General features: G+C 36.9%; 1 protein-coding gene across 2 annotated transcripts in view; it reads right to left on the minus strand.

Annotated features, from left to right (window-relative positions):
• The window catches only part of LOC126278954 (1-phosphatidylinositol 4,5-bisphosphate phosphodiesterase classes I and II), a 401,310-nt gene that overhangs the window by 55,698 nt on the left and 328,538 nt on the right, over window positions 1–17,074 (minus strand). For both annotated transcript variants that reach the window (XM_049979233.1, XM_049979234.1), the window contains 2 exons: window positions 7,573–7,876; window positions 2,195–2,417 (listed from right to left, as the gene is read on the minus strand). In XM_049979233.1, the coding sequence (XP_049835190.1) occupies window positions 2,195–2,417; window positions 7,573–7,876 (527 nt within the window). The remainder of the gene's footprint in view (window positions 1–2,194; window positions 2,418–7,572; window positions 7,877–17,074) is intronic.

A 17,074-nucleotide genomic window follows, 5' to 3' on the forward strand; every position in this document is an offset into this window, starting at 1 on the left:
TTTTCAGCTGTTTAATCTGATTTATGATACCTTGCTTGTTGCACATAATAGTATGTTATTTTGAGAATGTGATGTCCCCCTCCTTCTTTTAATAGGGCATTATGTTTTACTGACATGTGAGCATAGATTATTAGTATATTAGTATCAGTATCGAGTTTTTTATCGTACTGTTGATTGCATGTTCCTTATCTTGTAGATGTATACTTGTGGATGTGATTTGATATCATGAAACCAGTTGTGCTCCTGTAAACAAAAAAGTCATACAGCTCAAAGTGTTTTATTTCTGAAACAATATTATCTGAGTATTTCATTTATTGTCCTTTCTGTTGTTGTATCTTTATTAGCCTTCATTTGAGGCTTGCTTTATCTGCAAAGAACACTATTTCTGCTTTTTCAGTGTAAGTTATTTATAAACAGCACAAATAAGACAGGTCCCAATACTGAACCCTGTGAAATAACAGTAATAAAGGTCCTCTCTCAGTAAAAGAAGCACCATAAGAGCTGCCTAAGCTATCTACTATGACTATTTGTTTCCTATTAGTTGAATAAGAAGTAAACCACTTGCTAATTGTATCTTGGATGCCAGTGACTTTCAAAATTATCCAAAAGAATGTTATTTGCTCAGCCGAATGCCTTAGACAGATCATTAAAAATCCCAGTAGGTGAAAGTTTGTCATACAGTTATCCTTAATTCATGTTGAAGGAAATGATCCATGGCATCTTCACTGGAAGGTCCCTCCTGGTCCAGAATTTCTTATTTGGTGGTTGGTGGTGGTGGTTAGTGTTTAATGTCCCGTCGACAACGAGGTCATTAGAGACGGAGCGCAAGCTCGGGTTAGGGAAGGATTGAGACGGAAATCGGCCATGCCCTTTCAAAGGAACCATCCCTGCATTTGCCGAAACGATTTAGGGAAATCACGGAAAACCTAAATCAGGATGGCTGGAGACAGGATTGGACCGTCGTCCTCCCGAATGCAAGTCCAGTGTGCTAACCACTGCGCCACCTCGCTCGGTAAATTTCTTATTGGGAGGCATAATAACCCATTCCTACGTACATTGACTTTTTTTTTTCAAATTACTTGAGAAAGGAGTTAACAATGAAAGTGTCAATAGTTATCAATACCTGTCCTAATATCTTTTTTAATGATGCATCCAACCATGACACATTTTAATTAGTCTAGAAAGATACTTTGTGAAAAGGATGTATTACACATATTACTAACATGGGAACTATAACAATGTAAGCAGCAAAAACCAAATAAAAATGATTTAAAGTATGGAGATGCGTCTGTTCTACCATCTGTTAAAATCAGTTATCTATGCTTGTGTACAAATGATGCTTGAAAGTTTAAAAAAAGTCCAGAGTCTACAGAAGCCAAATCACTGAAAAACAATACTGTGTAACAGACAACTATGACCAACAGTTTCACAACGTCATAAATGAGGCATTGTTTGGAAAAACATGAAACATTAATTTGACAGAATATATATCAGCACATGCATTACCTACAGGGTCATATTTTATAAGTAAAAGTGCCTGTTTTGTTAAATGTTCTTCTACTATTCGTAACTTAAATGCAAATGTGTAGTTTCAATGCAGCGATTAACATAAATCAGGATGGAACAGCATGCAGGAAAGATGTGGACAATGTGGTTTTTGATATTTGTCTACTGCAGTGTGGATATGCCAAAAATTATGCAGCCTGTGCACCTGTTGCCCTTTATTAAGTGTGATTACTATTCCATTCTGCTGTATTTTGATCACTTTACTGAAACTCCACATCTGCACTCAGATGACGAATAAGGAAAAAATGTAAAATAACACAGTTAACTTCAAATTTCTGGAGGAATACCAGCAATTACCTTAAATGGTTTATGGAACTAATAAAACCATAATTTAGGTTTTTGATGCACTACAGTACAGACAAAAAACCTCTCAGTTCATTATACATTCACAAACTGTGTTTCACAATCCTTTTGAGGTTCAATCTTTCAACACCTCATCTACACTTCACAGTACTATCCTAATAGCATACACTAATCTTCTGACCATTAACTATGAGAGGTAAGTTTAGTTTTAATGCCAGTACAATACACCATATTTATACACAGTGGCAATGGGTAATTACATGCTTTCCAACAAGCAATAAACTAAACAGAAAAAACTAAGAAACACTATGTTAATTATTATTACATATTTTTGCTTGACAGCCTCTTGACTAGCTTGTGACTCATGGAGAACTTGGATTTTGACTTCTCTGAATCTTGGGAACTTTTATGTATTTGAATACGGGCTCTCTCTTTCTCATGCTTTTTTCGTAGTGATTCCAGTTTCTTTTCCAATTCTAGCTTTTTCTCCTTTACAGCTTTGTTCTCCATTAATTTCTCCAGTGACTCTGCTACAAGCTCTTCTTCTCCTACAAAAAGAAGCAATATATTTGTCATTATAAAAATATGAACTTTGCAAAAGTGTGCCACCTAAATTTTTCATGTATATTACAAAACTGCCTGGAAAAAAAAATGCGCACTTGGAAAGACTACATTAATTTTGATCTGATGATAGCATATGTCACCTGGGGGATGGTAGACGTACTTATAATTGTTTCAACATCGTCCACTAACAGACAGCATAGTGGCATACCTGCCATAGTGCCATTTGTGTTTGCTCTTTAATACGGAATGCTCATAGCCAGAAGGCTCAGTGTGGTGCTAAGTGTGAAGCAAGCAGGCAACCATGCAATGGAGATGCCCTCATGCTTCCTACAGCTAACTGAGTGAGTTTGAAAGGGATTAAACTGTGGCTTTCCAAGTGGTAGGACTGTTCTTTCAGAGAATTGCCAGACAAGTTGGACATGCTGCTCCAGTTGTGCAATAATGCTGGTATCAGCAGTCAAGTGAATATTCTTACACCCACAGATGAGGTTCTGGACATCCACGCAGCACAGGTGCCTATGATCATCGTCTTATTGTAAGGGTATCAGTGGTAGATAGTACAGCTACCACAGCACAGATAAGAGGGCTTGTGAGCCCAGACGTGTCAAAGATGAACTGTTGCAAACCAGTTAGTAGCAGTGGGCCTACGGGCTTGCACACTTCTCGGCCATCTTACCCTCACACCACAGCATCTGCAACTCTACGGTGCCATCAGAGGAAAAGTTGGATGGCAGAATGACACACTGTCATCTTCATCAATGAAAGCAGATTCTGTCTGCATGCAAGTGATTTGTGAATATGACATGGACCTGGTAAGTGCATTCGGCCAAGACGCTCTGAGGTGCGATCAGCTACAGCTCTTGTTCACCTTTGGTGGTTCTGCAGGGGATGCTAACCAGCACTCAGTATGGGCAGAATGTTGTTAGACCAGTTCTTTTGTCGTTCTTGCAGCAGAAAGGTGATCTGTTTTTCCAACATGAAAATGCTTGCCCACACATTGCTCGTGAAACTCAATGTTCTCTGCAACAAGTACAGAAACTTCCCTAGCCAGCATCATCTCCAGACATGTCTCCAACCCAGATTATGTGACAACAAATGACTCATTAACCAACAATTCTTAAAGAAATACATGGACAGGTTGAGCAGGCATGGCGTAACATATCCCAGCACAGTATTTGGCATTTGTATGATTGACTGGATAGCAGAGTAAGCACCTGCATTGCTGCTGGTGGATGCTACACCACATACTAATATGTGCATGTGTCAGCATGGGTCGATACCTGGTACCTCAGAACCACTTATGCTACTGATCAGTAAATGTAATCATTTAATGTACTCCATATGCACTGTTGTGATTATAAATGTTGAGTCAATTGGAAACCTCTAAAAGGGAATACTAATTTTTTTTTCTGGCAGTATATTTCAATACAAATATTCAAATCAGTTTGTTGCTTTTCTGGGAACGCATTATGATGGCAAACACAAAGTAAGGTGCATGGATTTGCTATGTTGTTCATCTGAACTACTATCTGTTTACATTATAATCTGTCAATGCCACTTGCTGTCAGCAAATTCAGACAAAACTAAAATCACTATTTGGCATTTCATATGAGAGGTAGTATAATTCATGTCCTGAATCAATTAACCAAATAATGCATGCTCATTGAACAAACTGCTAGAGAGTTATTCAAGGATAAACTGAGTCATTGTACTTGGTATAACCATAGATAGTGATAAGAAACAAATTATTTGAACATTGTGCAGAACCACATGTTTTTCTGTACCCATATGAGGAAAAAAAAATAAAAAAGCGTAATGTAAAATTTGCTAGGGTTTAAAAGCCAATCAACAGGAAAACTACTACTGACTCAAAAACAAGTATTCTGAAAAAACAATTCTGGGTAGTCACGAACACTATCAATTACAAAAATATGAAAGATGTTGCACAATGATAGGATGAGTCTGAAACTTGATCTTGAATATGACTGCAGCATTCTGTACCAAGCTGTTTGGCATGGAAGAAAGATAATGGCAGTAAGTCGCATATGTAGAGAAAGAAACAGTTAATTTGCTCAGAGTCCTCAAACACAAGAGAGTAACTTATGCCATAATTAAGAATTGGGACTTCCATTAATTTGTCATTTAGTACAGAGAACAAATTTACAAAGTAGATAACAGAAACATCTGATGTGTTCATAGCACTGTAACACAAATAAAATTATAAAAACAAGAAACTTTAAAACAATTACAGTTAACTATTTGTACATATTAATAAATAACAAACAAAAACATCAGCTTTATTGTAAAATTAAAAATACAACAAAGATGACTTCTTTTTCTAATTAAAAAAAAAAAGGCAGGGGGGGGGGGGGGGCTATTGTCTGTAGTATTTAGTAAAAACATACTGGTAAAACTAAATCTATTCAGAACAATTCTGCTTGTGTCTGTGTATGTACGGATGGATATGTGTGTATGTGCGAGTGTACACCTGTCCTTTTTTCCCCCTAAGGGAAGTCTTTCCGCTCCCGGGATTGGAATGACTCCTTACCATCTCCCTTAAAACCCACATCCTTTCATCTTTCCCTCTCCTTCCCTCTTTCCTGAAGAAGCAACCATCGGTTGTGAAAGCTAGTAATTCTGTGTGTGTGTTTGTGTGTTTTGTTCATTGTGCCTGTCTGCCGGCGCTTTCCCGCTTGGTAAGTCTTGGAATCTTTGTTTTTAATATATTTTTCCCATGTTGAAGTTTCTTTCTATTTTATTTACATCATCTTAAATTATTTAACAGTTACATTGCAGATCCATACACATTTCCTGATACACTTACACATGGAATAACTTATACGAAACCTAAAGATCAAGCAGACATAGCAAACCCAGCTAAATACCACCCTATAACATGCCTACCAGCAATATACAAAATATTAACTTCAGTCATTACACAGAAATTAATGACACATACAACACAGAACAAAATTATCAATGAAGAACAAAAAGGCTGTTGCAAAGGAGCACGAGGATGTAAAGAGCAACTGATAATAGATGCAGAGGTAACATATCAAGCTAAAACTAAACAAAGGTCGCTACACTACGCATACATTGATTACCGAAAAGCTTTTGATAGTGTACCCCACTCATGGTTACTACAAATATTGGAAATATACAAAGTAGATCCTAAATTGATACAGTTCCTAAACATAGTAATGAAAAATTGGAAAACCACACTTAATATCCAAACAAATTCAAATAATATCACATCACAGCCAATACAGATTAAGCGTGGAATATACCAAGGAGACTCATTAAGTCCTTTCTGGTTCTGCCTTGCTCTGAACCCACTATCCAACATGCTAAATAATACAAATTATGGATACAATATTACTGGAACATACCCACACAAAATCACACATTAACTATACATGGATGATCTAAAACTACTGGCAGCAACAAATCAACAACTCAAACAATTACTAAAGATAACAGAAGTATTCAGCAATGATATAAATATGGCTTTTGGAACAGACAAATGTAAGAAAAATAGCATAGTCAACGGAAAACACACTAAACAAGAAGATTACATATTGGATAACCACAGAGACTGCATAGAAGCGATGGAAAAAAACAGATGCCTATAAATATCTAGGATACGGACAAAAAATAGGAATAGATAATACAAATATTAAAGAAGAACTAAAAGAAAAATATAGACAAAGACTAACAAAAATACTGAAAACAGAATTGACAGCAAGAAACAAAACAAAAGCTATAAATACTTATGCTATACCAATATTGACCTACTCATTTGGAGTAGTGAAATGGAGTAATACAGACCTAGAAGCACTCAATACACATACACGATCACAATGCCACAAATATAGAATACATCACATACATTCAGCAACAGAAAGATTCACATTAAGCTGAAAGGAAGGAGGAAGGGGATTTATCGACATAAAAAACCTACATAATGGACAGGTAGACAATTTAAGAAAATTCTTTCTAGAACGAGCAGAAACTAGCAAAAAAAACACAAAGCAATCACTCATATAAATACATTGGCTACACCAGTGCAATTGCATAACCACTTCTACAACTCTTTAGATCACATAACATCAACAGATACGAAGAAAGTAAATTGGAACAAGAAAACACTACATGGCAAGCACCCGTATCATCTAACACAGCCACACATCGATCAAGACGCATCCAACACATGGCTAAGGAAAGGCAATATATACAGTGAGACGGAAGGATTCATGATTGCAATACAGGATCAAACAATAAACACCAGATATTACAGCAAGCATATTATTAAAGATCCCAATACCACAACAGATAAATGCAGACTTTGCAAACAACAAATAGAAACAGTAGATCACATCACAAGCAGATGTACAATACTAGCAAATACAGAATACCCCAGAAGACATGACAATGTAGCAAAAATAATACATCAACAGCTTGCCTTACAACATAAACTTATAAAACAACATGTTCCCACATACAAATATGCACCACAAAATGTACTGGAGAATGATGAATACAAATTATACTGGAACAGAACCATTATAACAGATAAAACACCACACAACAAACCTGACATCATACTCACCAATAAAAAGAAGAAATTAACACAACTAATCGAAATATCCATACCCAATACAACAAATATACAAAAGAAAACAGGAGAAAAAATTGAAAAATACATCCAACTGGCTGAGGAAGTCAAGGATATGTGGCATCAGGATAAAGTTGACATTATACCAATTATACTATCAACTACAGGAGTCATACCACACAATACCCACCAGTACATCAATGCAATACAGCTACATCCAAACTTATATATACAACTACAGAAATCCATAATTATTGATACATGTTCAATTACTCGAAAGTTCCTAAATGCAATATAACATATACTGTACAGTTAAAAGGAAGTCACACTTGATCAAGGTCTGCGTCACTTTCTACTTTTGACCAGACATAACATCTGAGATAAAAAAGAAATAATAATAATAATAATAATAGCAACAATATCCCTTAAATGCTACAAATGTGACTCATCTCAGTTACCGCAACTAATGAAATTCAAGCAATGGTATGAGCCAAGGAACAGCATCTGTCCTTAAACAAACTCACCACTATCAGACGGGCAGTTGTTGACTGGTGGTGGACCAGTTTTGGTAGTGTTCTCCGTTCTTTCCTGAGTCTTTTGTGGTAGAGTACCATCAACAGGTGCACCATCAGCTGCTCCATCCACAGGGACCCCAGAGAAAGAACCTGACGAGTCAGTTGAAACAAACGCATGTGCCAGCGATGGCCGTGGGCTTCGATCAGGACCCATAAGAGTCAGTTCAGCACTCACCATCTTTACTGCCATTGCTGGCACACAAGTTGAAGGGCTGCGCTGCTGTCGTGCAGTAGGTGCCGTTTCCTCTTGATCCTGAAAGTGCACACACAAATCATTTGTGAGGCGCAGTCATGTAGTATGAGCACATAAACAGCTATTGAAAACTGATACAGGTTGATGTAAGGAAAGACAACATAGTTACTTAATTATCTTGGTCCTGAAAATGTGATGCCATGTGGCCACCAGAGGTACAATGAGCAACATAATCATGTAACTGCAGCTGACATAGATAGTGGCGGTATACATTGCTGGTTTTCTATGGTCAGCGACCGAAAGTAAGGTGGGATGAGCCCTTAATCACAACCAAAAATATTGTTTTATTCTGTACCGTCCTTTATCTAAAACTTGCACATGCAATACAGTTACAATCAATACTAAATTCATGGACATCACCATGTGGTTTAATCCAAATTACATATATGTTATCATGACTTAATTCACACAAACAATGATAATCAATACACAATAAGACATTAATGTTGTCTAAAGCTACATGGACTTGTGGAGAAGCATGCACATCTGTTTCTGTGGATATACCATTATGTATTCATCTGTGACTCAACACCTTCTCTATTTGGTGAGTAGCAATCTAACCTTTCCATATTGTACCATCATACATGTAAAATAAGTTGATATGTGTGTAAAGCACAAGGTGAAGCTCATAGATTTAGTATTATTAGAGACTATACTGTATATACAATTTTTTGGGTTATAAATGTAGTATCTACATCTACATCTACAGCCATACTCCACAAGCCACCTGTCGGTGTGTGGTGGAGGGTACCCTGAGTACCTCTATCGGTTCTCCCTTCTATTCCAGTCTCGTATTGTATGTGGAAAGAAGGATTGTCGGTATGCTTCTGTGTGGGCTCTAATCTCTCTGATTTTATCTTCATGGTCTCTTCGCGAGATATACGTAGGAGGGAGCAATATACTGCTTGACTCTTCGGTGAAGGTATGTTCTCGAAACTTTAACAAAAGCCCGTACCGAGCTACTGAGCGTCTCTCCTGCAGAGTCTTCCACTGGAGTTTATCTATCATCTCCGTAATGCTTTCGCGATTACTAAATGATCCTGTAACGAAGCGCGCTGCTCTCCGTTGGATCTTCTCTATCTCTTCTATCAACCCTATCTGATGCGGATCCCACACTGCTGAGCAGTATTCAAGCAGCGGGTGAACAAGCGTATTGTAAGCTACTTCCTTTGTTGTCGGATTGCATTTCCTTAGGATTCTTCCAATGAATCTCAGTCTGGTATCTGCTTTACCGACGATTAACTTTATATGATCATTCCATTTTAAATCACTCCTGATGCGTACTCCCAGATAATTTATGGAATTAACTGCTTCCAGTTGCTGACCTGCTATTTTGTAGCTAAATGATAAGGAACCTATCTTTCTATGTATTCGCATTACATTACACTTGTCTACATTGAGATTCAATTGCCATTCCGTGCACCATGTGTCAATTCGCTGCAGATTCTCCTGCATTTCAGTACAATGTTCCATTGTTGCAACCTCTCGATACACCACAGCATCATCTGCAAAAAGCCTCAGTGAACTTCCGATGTCATCCACCAGGTCATTTATGTATATTGTGAATAGCAACGGTCCTATGACACTCCCCTGCGGCACACCTGAAATCACTCTTACTTCGGAAGACTTCTCTCCATTGAGAATGACATGCTGCGTTCTGTTATCTAGGAACTCCTCAATCCAATCACACAATTGATCTGATAGTACGCGTGCTCTTACTTTGTTCATTAAACGACTGTGGGGAACTGTGTCAAACGCCTTGCGGAAGTCAAGAAACACGGCATCTACCTGTGAACCCGTTTCTAAGGCCCTCTGAGTCTCGTGGACGAATAGTGCGAGCTGGGTTTCACACAATCGTCTTTTTCGAAACCCAAGTTGATTCCTACAGAGTAGATTTCTAGTCTCCAGAAAAGACATTACACTCGAACATAATACGTGTTCCAAAATTCTACAACTGATCGACATTAGAGATATAGGTCTATAGTTCTGCACATCTGTTCGACGTCCCTTCTTGAAAACGGGGATGACCTGTGCCCTTTTCCAATCCTTCGGAACGCTTTGCTCTTCTAGAGACCTATGGTACACCGCTGCAAGAAGGGGGGCAAGTTCCTTCGCGTACTCTGTGTAAAATCGAACTGGTATCCCATCAGGACCAGCCTTTCCTCTTTTGAGCGATTTTAATTGTTTCTCTATCCCTCTGTCGTCTATTTCGATATCAACCATTTTGTCAACTGTGCGCCAATCTAGAGAAGGAAGCACAGTGCAGTCTTCCTCTGTGAAACAGCTTTGGAAGAAGACATTTAGTATTTCGGCCTTTAGTCTGTCATCCTCTGTTTCAGTACCATTTTGGTCACAGAGTGTCTGGACATTTTGTTTTGATCCACCTACCGCTTTGACATAGGACCAAAATTTCTTAGGATTTTCTGCCAAGTCAGTACATAGAACTTTACTTTTGAATTCATTGAAAGCCTCTCGCATAGCCCTCATAACACTACATTTCGCTTCGCGTAATTTTTGTTTGTTTGCAAGGCTTTGGCTATGTTTATGTTTGCTGTGAAGTTCCCTTTGCTTCCGCAGCAGTTTTCTAACTCGGTTGTTGTACCACGGTGGCTCTTTCCCACCTCTTACGATCTTGCTTGGCACATACTCATCTAACGCATATTGTATGATGGTTTTGAACTTTGTCCACTGATCCTCAACACTATCTGTACTTGAGACAAAACTTTTGTGTTGAGCCGTCAGGTACTCTGTAATCTGCTTTTTGTCACTTTTGGTAAACAGAAAAATCTTCCTACCTTTTTTAATATTTCTATTTACGGCTGAAATCATCGATGCATTAACCGCTTTATGATCACTGATTCCCTGTTCTGCATTAACTGATTCAAATAGTTCGGGTCTGTTTGTCACCAGAAGGTCTAATATGTTGTCGCCACGAGTCGGTTCTCTGTTTAACTGCTCAAGGTAGTTTTCAGATAAAGCACTTAAAAATATTTCACTGGATTCTTCGTCCCTGCCACCCGTTTTGAACATTTGAGTCTCCCAGTCTATATCCGGCAAATTAAAATCTCCACCCAGAACTATAACATGGTGGGGAAATCTACTCGAAATATTTTCCAAATTATTCTTCAGGTGCTGAGCCACAACAGCTGCTGAGCCTGGGGGCCTATAGAGACATCCAATTACCATGTCTCAGCCTGCTTTAACTGTGACCTTCACCCAAATTATTTCACAATTCGAATCTCCGTCAATTTCCTTCGATACTATTGCACTTCTTATCGCTATAAACACGCCTCCCCCTTCACTGTCCAGCCTGTCTCTGCGGTATACATTCCAATCTGAGTTTAGGATTTCATTACTGTTTACATGTGGTTTCAGCCACCTTTCTGTCCCTAGTACTATATGGGCGTTGTGACCGTTTATTAATGAGAGCAGTTCTGGGACGTTTCTATAGATGCTCCTGCAGTTTACTATTAGCACATTAATATTGTTATTCCATGTTGCATTTTGCCTACTCCTGCCTTGCCGCGTCTCAGGAGGCGTCTTGTCGGGCCTGGGGAGGGAATTCTCTAACCTAAAATTATGGGTGATTATCCTATATAAACAAGTTTTTTTTATAAAAGATACTGCATAACAAAGAAGTCTTAACAATTTTGATCGTGATTAAGGACCCATACTGCTACACTCCTCGTAATTGACATTTTCAAAAGCAACTTAGAGAAGTATTTCTACTCCACACAGAAAACCAGACACATATCTAGCTCAAGTTTACATCACACACTGCCTTGTGTGTTTACAAAATTATAGAACAGTTTGTAGAGTTTTAGGATTAGAGCCCTGTTTTACTTGCTAAATCAATCCATGAGTGACTGCAAATGAATTGAAAATAAGTGTAATTAACAGTTTATGATGTCTGCTAATTATTCTTCAGTAGCTATTTAAAAATTACAAGATTAGACTGTGTTGCCTTGTTTTTGTATATTTCCATGTCAGTTGAAATCTGTTTAAAACTATTACCATCACTGCTGTGAAGTCAAACCATCACATTATAGACAAAAAGTTATTGACTGCATCAAGTGTAGGCCTTAATAATCAAATGAGTAATGATTTGTATGGTAAATTGTGTGTTGGCTTCAGTCTTTGGTTCTTTGGCAGACATTTGTTCAAATACTTTTGAGAAAGCCAGCCACTCATGCTGGCAAAAGTCAGAAAAATCTTCAAATGTATGTCACCTGAAGAACCAAAGACAGAAACCAATGGACAGTTTGTTAACAAGTGGCCATGAAAGCCTTAAAAATTTTGTATTTGTACTGTACCTCTGCATAATTCTTCATACTTTAAAGATACTTACAGTGTCATGTAAAATTTGTATACTGAATCTGACAATATATTACACACAAGAAAGGAAGATATGAAGGACAACAAAGTATGTACTATTATATATTTATTAAAAATGTTCATGATTTATCCAAGTGGACATTCAAAATACTACACTAGAAAAGATGACAGATTATTCTAGCAAAACCTCAGTCACATAACTGTGTAAGCTATATTTGCAATCTCCTCCAGGGAGAGGGTTTTGAGAGGAACACATGATATTGCTAATATTAAACCAGCATTAAGCTTTGAAAAGTCTAATGTAGTCTATGAATTGACATCAATAAAATAAGATAGATTTCTATTCTGCAAATAGAAGGGGTACTGAGCAGCAGACAAGCACATTTAGAATATTCAGGAAATCTAAGTTATTTGTGTAGTAGCAAGTTGTGTGACAGTCGCCATGTGTGTGGGAGTTGTGTATGTTTGATTTGTGTGTGTGTGTGTGTGTGTGTGTGTGTGTGTGTGTGTGTGTGTGTGTGTTTCCCTGTCTGACACTCAGTGCCTCCTCAGTGTTGTGAGTAGAAGTCTATCCTATTTCATCATTGTTATTCCATCCTAGATTTTCCATGGTTTATGGTCTAAAAACTGGATATATATAAAGGAGATTGCTTGTATATGTCTGAGGCTCCATTTTGCTGAATTTTAGATTTTATAGCTCCACAATCACAAAAGACAAATTGAACTAATACTTTTTCAGTGGCTCCAAGAAAACCAATTACTGTGAATTCATCATGAATTGTTGCAGTGTCCTTTTTGAATGTAATGTACTTAATACTAGAAAAGCAGCTAAAGGCAGCCCACAACAGTGGCAAACACAAACACAGCAACAGTTTCCTCTTTAAACAGATGAACAGTCCAGATTCAAAACATGTCTTCCATTGGTAACAGCAAGGGAGGCAACAATTATGGTGGTTAGTTAACAGAGCTCTGTCAACACTGGCCAGTTCAGATCAGAGGAATATCAAAATTGACAAGTCACATGTTAATCTCTGGCCTCCATACCAATGTCTGGTGGAGATAATATGCAATGACATACCAGTAGCTGAGATACATATAAAATGCCTTGTCCTTTAAGCAATGGTTAGTAAGAAATTTAAGTTATTTGTGTAGTAGCAAGTTGCAATATTAAGCTGAGACTAATTAAACATGTTATTGTATACATTGTTTGCCTGTGGTCGTGGGAAAATTACTACAGGCATTTCCCCCTGGTTCAAGACATTTATTGAGCAACTGATCAATAATATCAAAGGTTTAACTGCGACACTAGAGAATACTAAAACTGAGTTAAAAATGAAATAAAAACAAAAAACATCATACTAAATCAGCATATATCTGGGTCACTTAAGAGCTGTAGAATATCGTCTTTCAGTTACAAATGAAACTATTCACCTTGAAATACTGCAACTTACTTCGAAAGTGAGTAAATGTGCAATTTAAAGTGGTGAACAAGAGCTTTAAACAACTACAAGATTTTAATGAGCAGGAATTTAAAACAACAGACAAACAAATCTCAGATGTTCAAGTAAGAAGTTTGAGAGTGTTGGAATAAACCAACATTTGGGTGTATCTGCAATTTCAGGCACTGCCACTTGCTACTTTGGAGGAGCATGTAGCTGACCTAGTCAATACTAAAGTATAAGAAAGGAGTGAATCTTCTGTAGATACACCTCACTCTAATGTAGAAACAGATAAAACAGAGAGTGAACTACAGGAAATTTGGGATGAGATAACTAAAACTAAGGAAGAACATTTTAAGCAAACATTTATGTGTTTATGGAAGTATTATAAGGTACACCATGCTTGGATGCCTTGCTCTGAATGTACTTAAACTGTAATGAGTATACTTATGAGGATTTGAGCCTTGAGCACACTATGTGTCAAGCATAATTGGATATCAGTGGATGTACCAAAGCTTGTAGTGGTTTTTGTCATCATTGTGAGAAGTATTTGAACAGCAATATCTACTTGAATGGAGCAATATTCTATGAAAATATTTTATGTAGACTATTGCACAATTTATTACATGTAGAAGCAGTAATGTTTATTAGTAGTGTATCCTACATTATTTTAGGCATGATACTTTATGTAGATGTTTGGTACTTAGCAGCCTGAAGTGTACTGTTCAGTGAAAGAGTCAGAAGCCTATATTTAAGACGTGCCTATTGGCCAAATCCAAGAGGTGTTTTGGTTATTTTATACTGAGGACACAATAGTGCATGTCTGATGGGGTGTGCCTCTTGAAAACTAATATCTGTACTGAAAGCATTTTCAGTTTGTTATGTTGGTTAGATTTTTACTATTTTATTCACTTACTCCTATTTATTTACCTCAGCCATGAAAGTATCTATATAGTTATTTGTTTATTGTTGAAGGAAAAGAATAGTGTTAAGATTAATTTGGGTCACTGCATATTGCTAGCTAATACCTAAGGGTACAATACTAATTTGGGTCACTGAATATTGCTAGCTAATACCTAAGGGTACAAGACTGGAATTCAATATTTAATGATACTTTATTAAAGAAAAGGAATTTTTTCTGGTGTGTAGGCCACCTTATGTTAAGTGTGCTTTCATCATTATTGGTTATATAAAGGAAAGTACACATTACTTTGACCTCATTTTAAACTCAATCACATGGAGCTAGTGGAAGTCTTTCATCACAGTTCACAGTTAAAAAAAGATACTAGCAAGTTTTTCCACAACTATGAAAGTCCATAAAAAATTATACAGCTTCCACATCTGAAGGCTATTTTCTTAGTGCACCCACTAGGTGAAAAGAAAAAAGGTCTCATAAGATAAACAGGATTAAAATATAAGTTTCTTAAGAAACATCTTTTACAACTAACATAGGTTTACATTAGAATGTGGTGACAACAGGTATTAACAAACTTTAGCCAGAAAATAGACTGCAGAACCTAGAGTTCTTCACTTTTGACAAGGGGGTGGGGGGTAGCAAAAAAGGGGGGGGGGGAATCCTCTGTGAAGCTTAAAAATGATGAACTGATATCCAGATATGAGTTTCCTCTAATAGAATATGAGGGTGTTTAATCAAACATATGAGGATATTAAGAGTTACAGTAGTGAGGGAGTAGAAGAAAAATACTGCAGAAGACAGAGTAAAAACCAGGTATGAATAAGGGCTACAGCAGGAGTAAGTTACCTTGATATATATCTATAAAAGGAGGAGATAGTGGTTTATACTATTAGCAGGATATTATACCCAAATCTGTAAAAAATGGAGGATACATAAACAGGGACAATATCACTGTGGACACTTAGATGATTGTGCAGAGATTCTCTTTCTGTGGAAAGAGATGCATCATGATGGTTACTACATAGGCTGATACTGTTAGTTTTGAGGTACCTCCAAAGCAGCAAAGTATAGGAATTTACCTGAGTTGGTCAATCTGTTTCATATGCTAATTTAAAGATGACATAATAAAGACACAAGTGTCTGAGTTTTGTACACTATTCCCTAGGTTTGGAAAGATAGAAAATGGATTACATAATGTCTGACAAAAAATACTTGTTAATTTTTCAAAACATATAAATCCTCTGGTTCGGTGGCAGCTTATAAAGGGTGAAACTGTTTGATGATGAAACTGGCCTCATATCAATGAAGGTGGTGTTCCTTGTAACAACTACAAAGGCAACATATAATTATAGCTCTGAGAATTTTGTACAGTCCTGTATACAATTTATAGAGGAATACCTATTTTCATTTTTATCTTTATCGGGATAATTATTAATATGACTGGGTTTATAAGAATTTTTAATGCGAGGTTTTGGTGATATAGTCCATGGAATTGGTTTAATCTGAATATGGAATTTACACATCCAGTTATTAACAAAAGCTTTAGGAGCATTGCTAGAAAAGCTTGAATTCTGAAATAGATATACTCATTTAGATGAATGATTCGATTAAATGGCAATTGGACAGTATGTCCTTATAATGACTATGAGAGAAAACAAAGAAATATTGTAAAACTGTCTTATGAATGGAAAATAAATATTTGTTTCTTGAGGTCCCATGTGCACAGTAACAGCGATTATCTGTTATAAATGTTAATAAATTTATCAAAGTGAAATATGTATCTATGACTGTTCCCTCTATTGTGGAGCATTCCACTGTTAATAAATATGAATAAATATATTAACTGAAAATGAGATACAATTACAACCGTGATGGTACTTATAGAGACAAATGATATTAATTCCCCTAGTGAGAATGTTAGAACGAGTTTGAACTTAACTAATTGCTGGTTGGTTAGCATACGTTGAGCAAGATTGAATAACAGGAAATCTTATCTACTCATATCGTACCACCTGATACCATGGTGAAGAACCAGCAGAACACCTCAATACTTTCTTTTGTGAGAAAACCAATAATAATGAGTTGAATAACAAGGAAATGTTTGTCCTGTTCACAAACGAAAAGAGACAAGCTGTTACAGGATGATGGAGGCGCTTGGGCCTTCTGTATATCTCCATAGATTCCACACCACTACACTATCAGATTCCCAAACCCATTTGGGAGTTCTAATTCATGTTTGAATGACCTTTGAAATTCATATTTAGATTTTCTACTAACTCAACATTACACTTATTCTGTATGATCAAAGATTAATTTAGAATAGTATCACAAAAGTGGATTTGTTTCACCACTGGGTGATGGTACAGATTAATTATTTTAATTATCTGCGATTGGTTTGGAGCAATGATAGAATCTTAATTAAAACAGTTGCTTTGTAACTATGGTAATGTAGAGTCAGTTTGCCTGAAACGAATGTGTGAGTTTCAAGTAATATGTGTACTTGTGTAT

The sequence above is a fragment of the Schistocerca gregaria genome, chromosome 6, assembly GCF_023897955.1.
Source record: "Schistocerca gregaria isolate iqSchGreg1 chromosome 6, iqSchGreg1.2, whole genome shotgun sequence".
Classification (NCBI taxonomy): domain Eukaryota; kingdom Metazoa; phylum Arthropoda; class Insecta; order Orthoptera; family Acrididae; genus Schistocerca; species Schistocerca gregaria.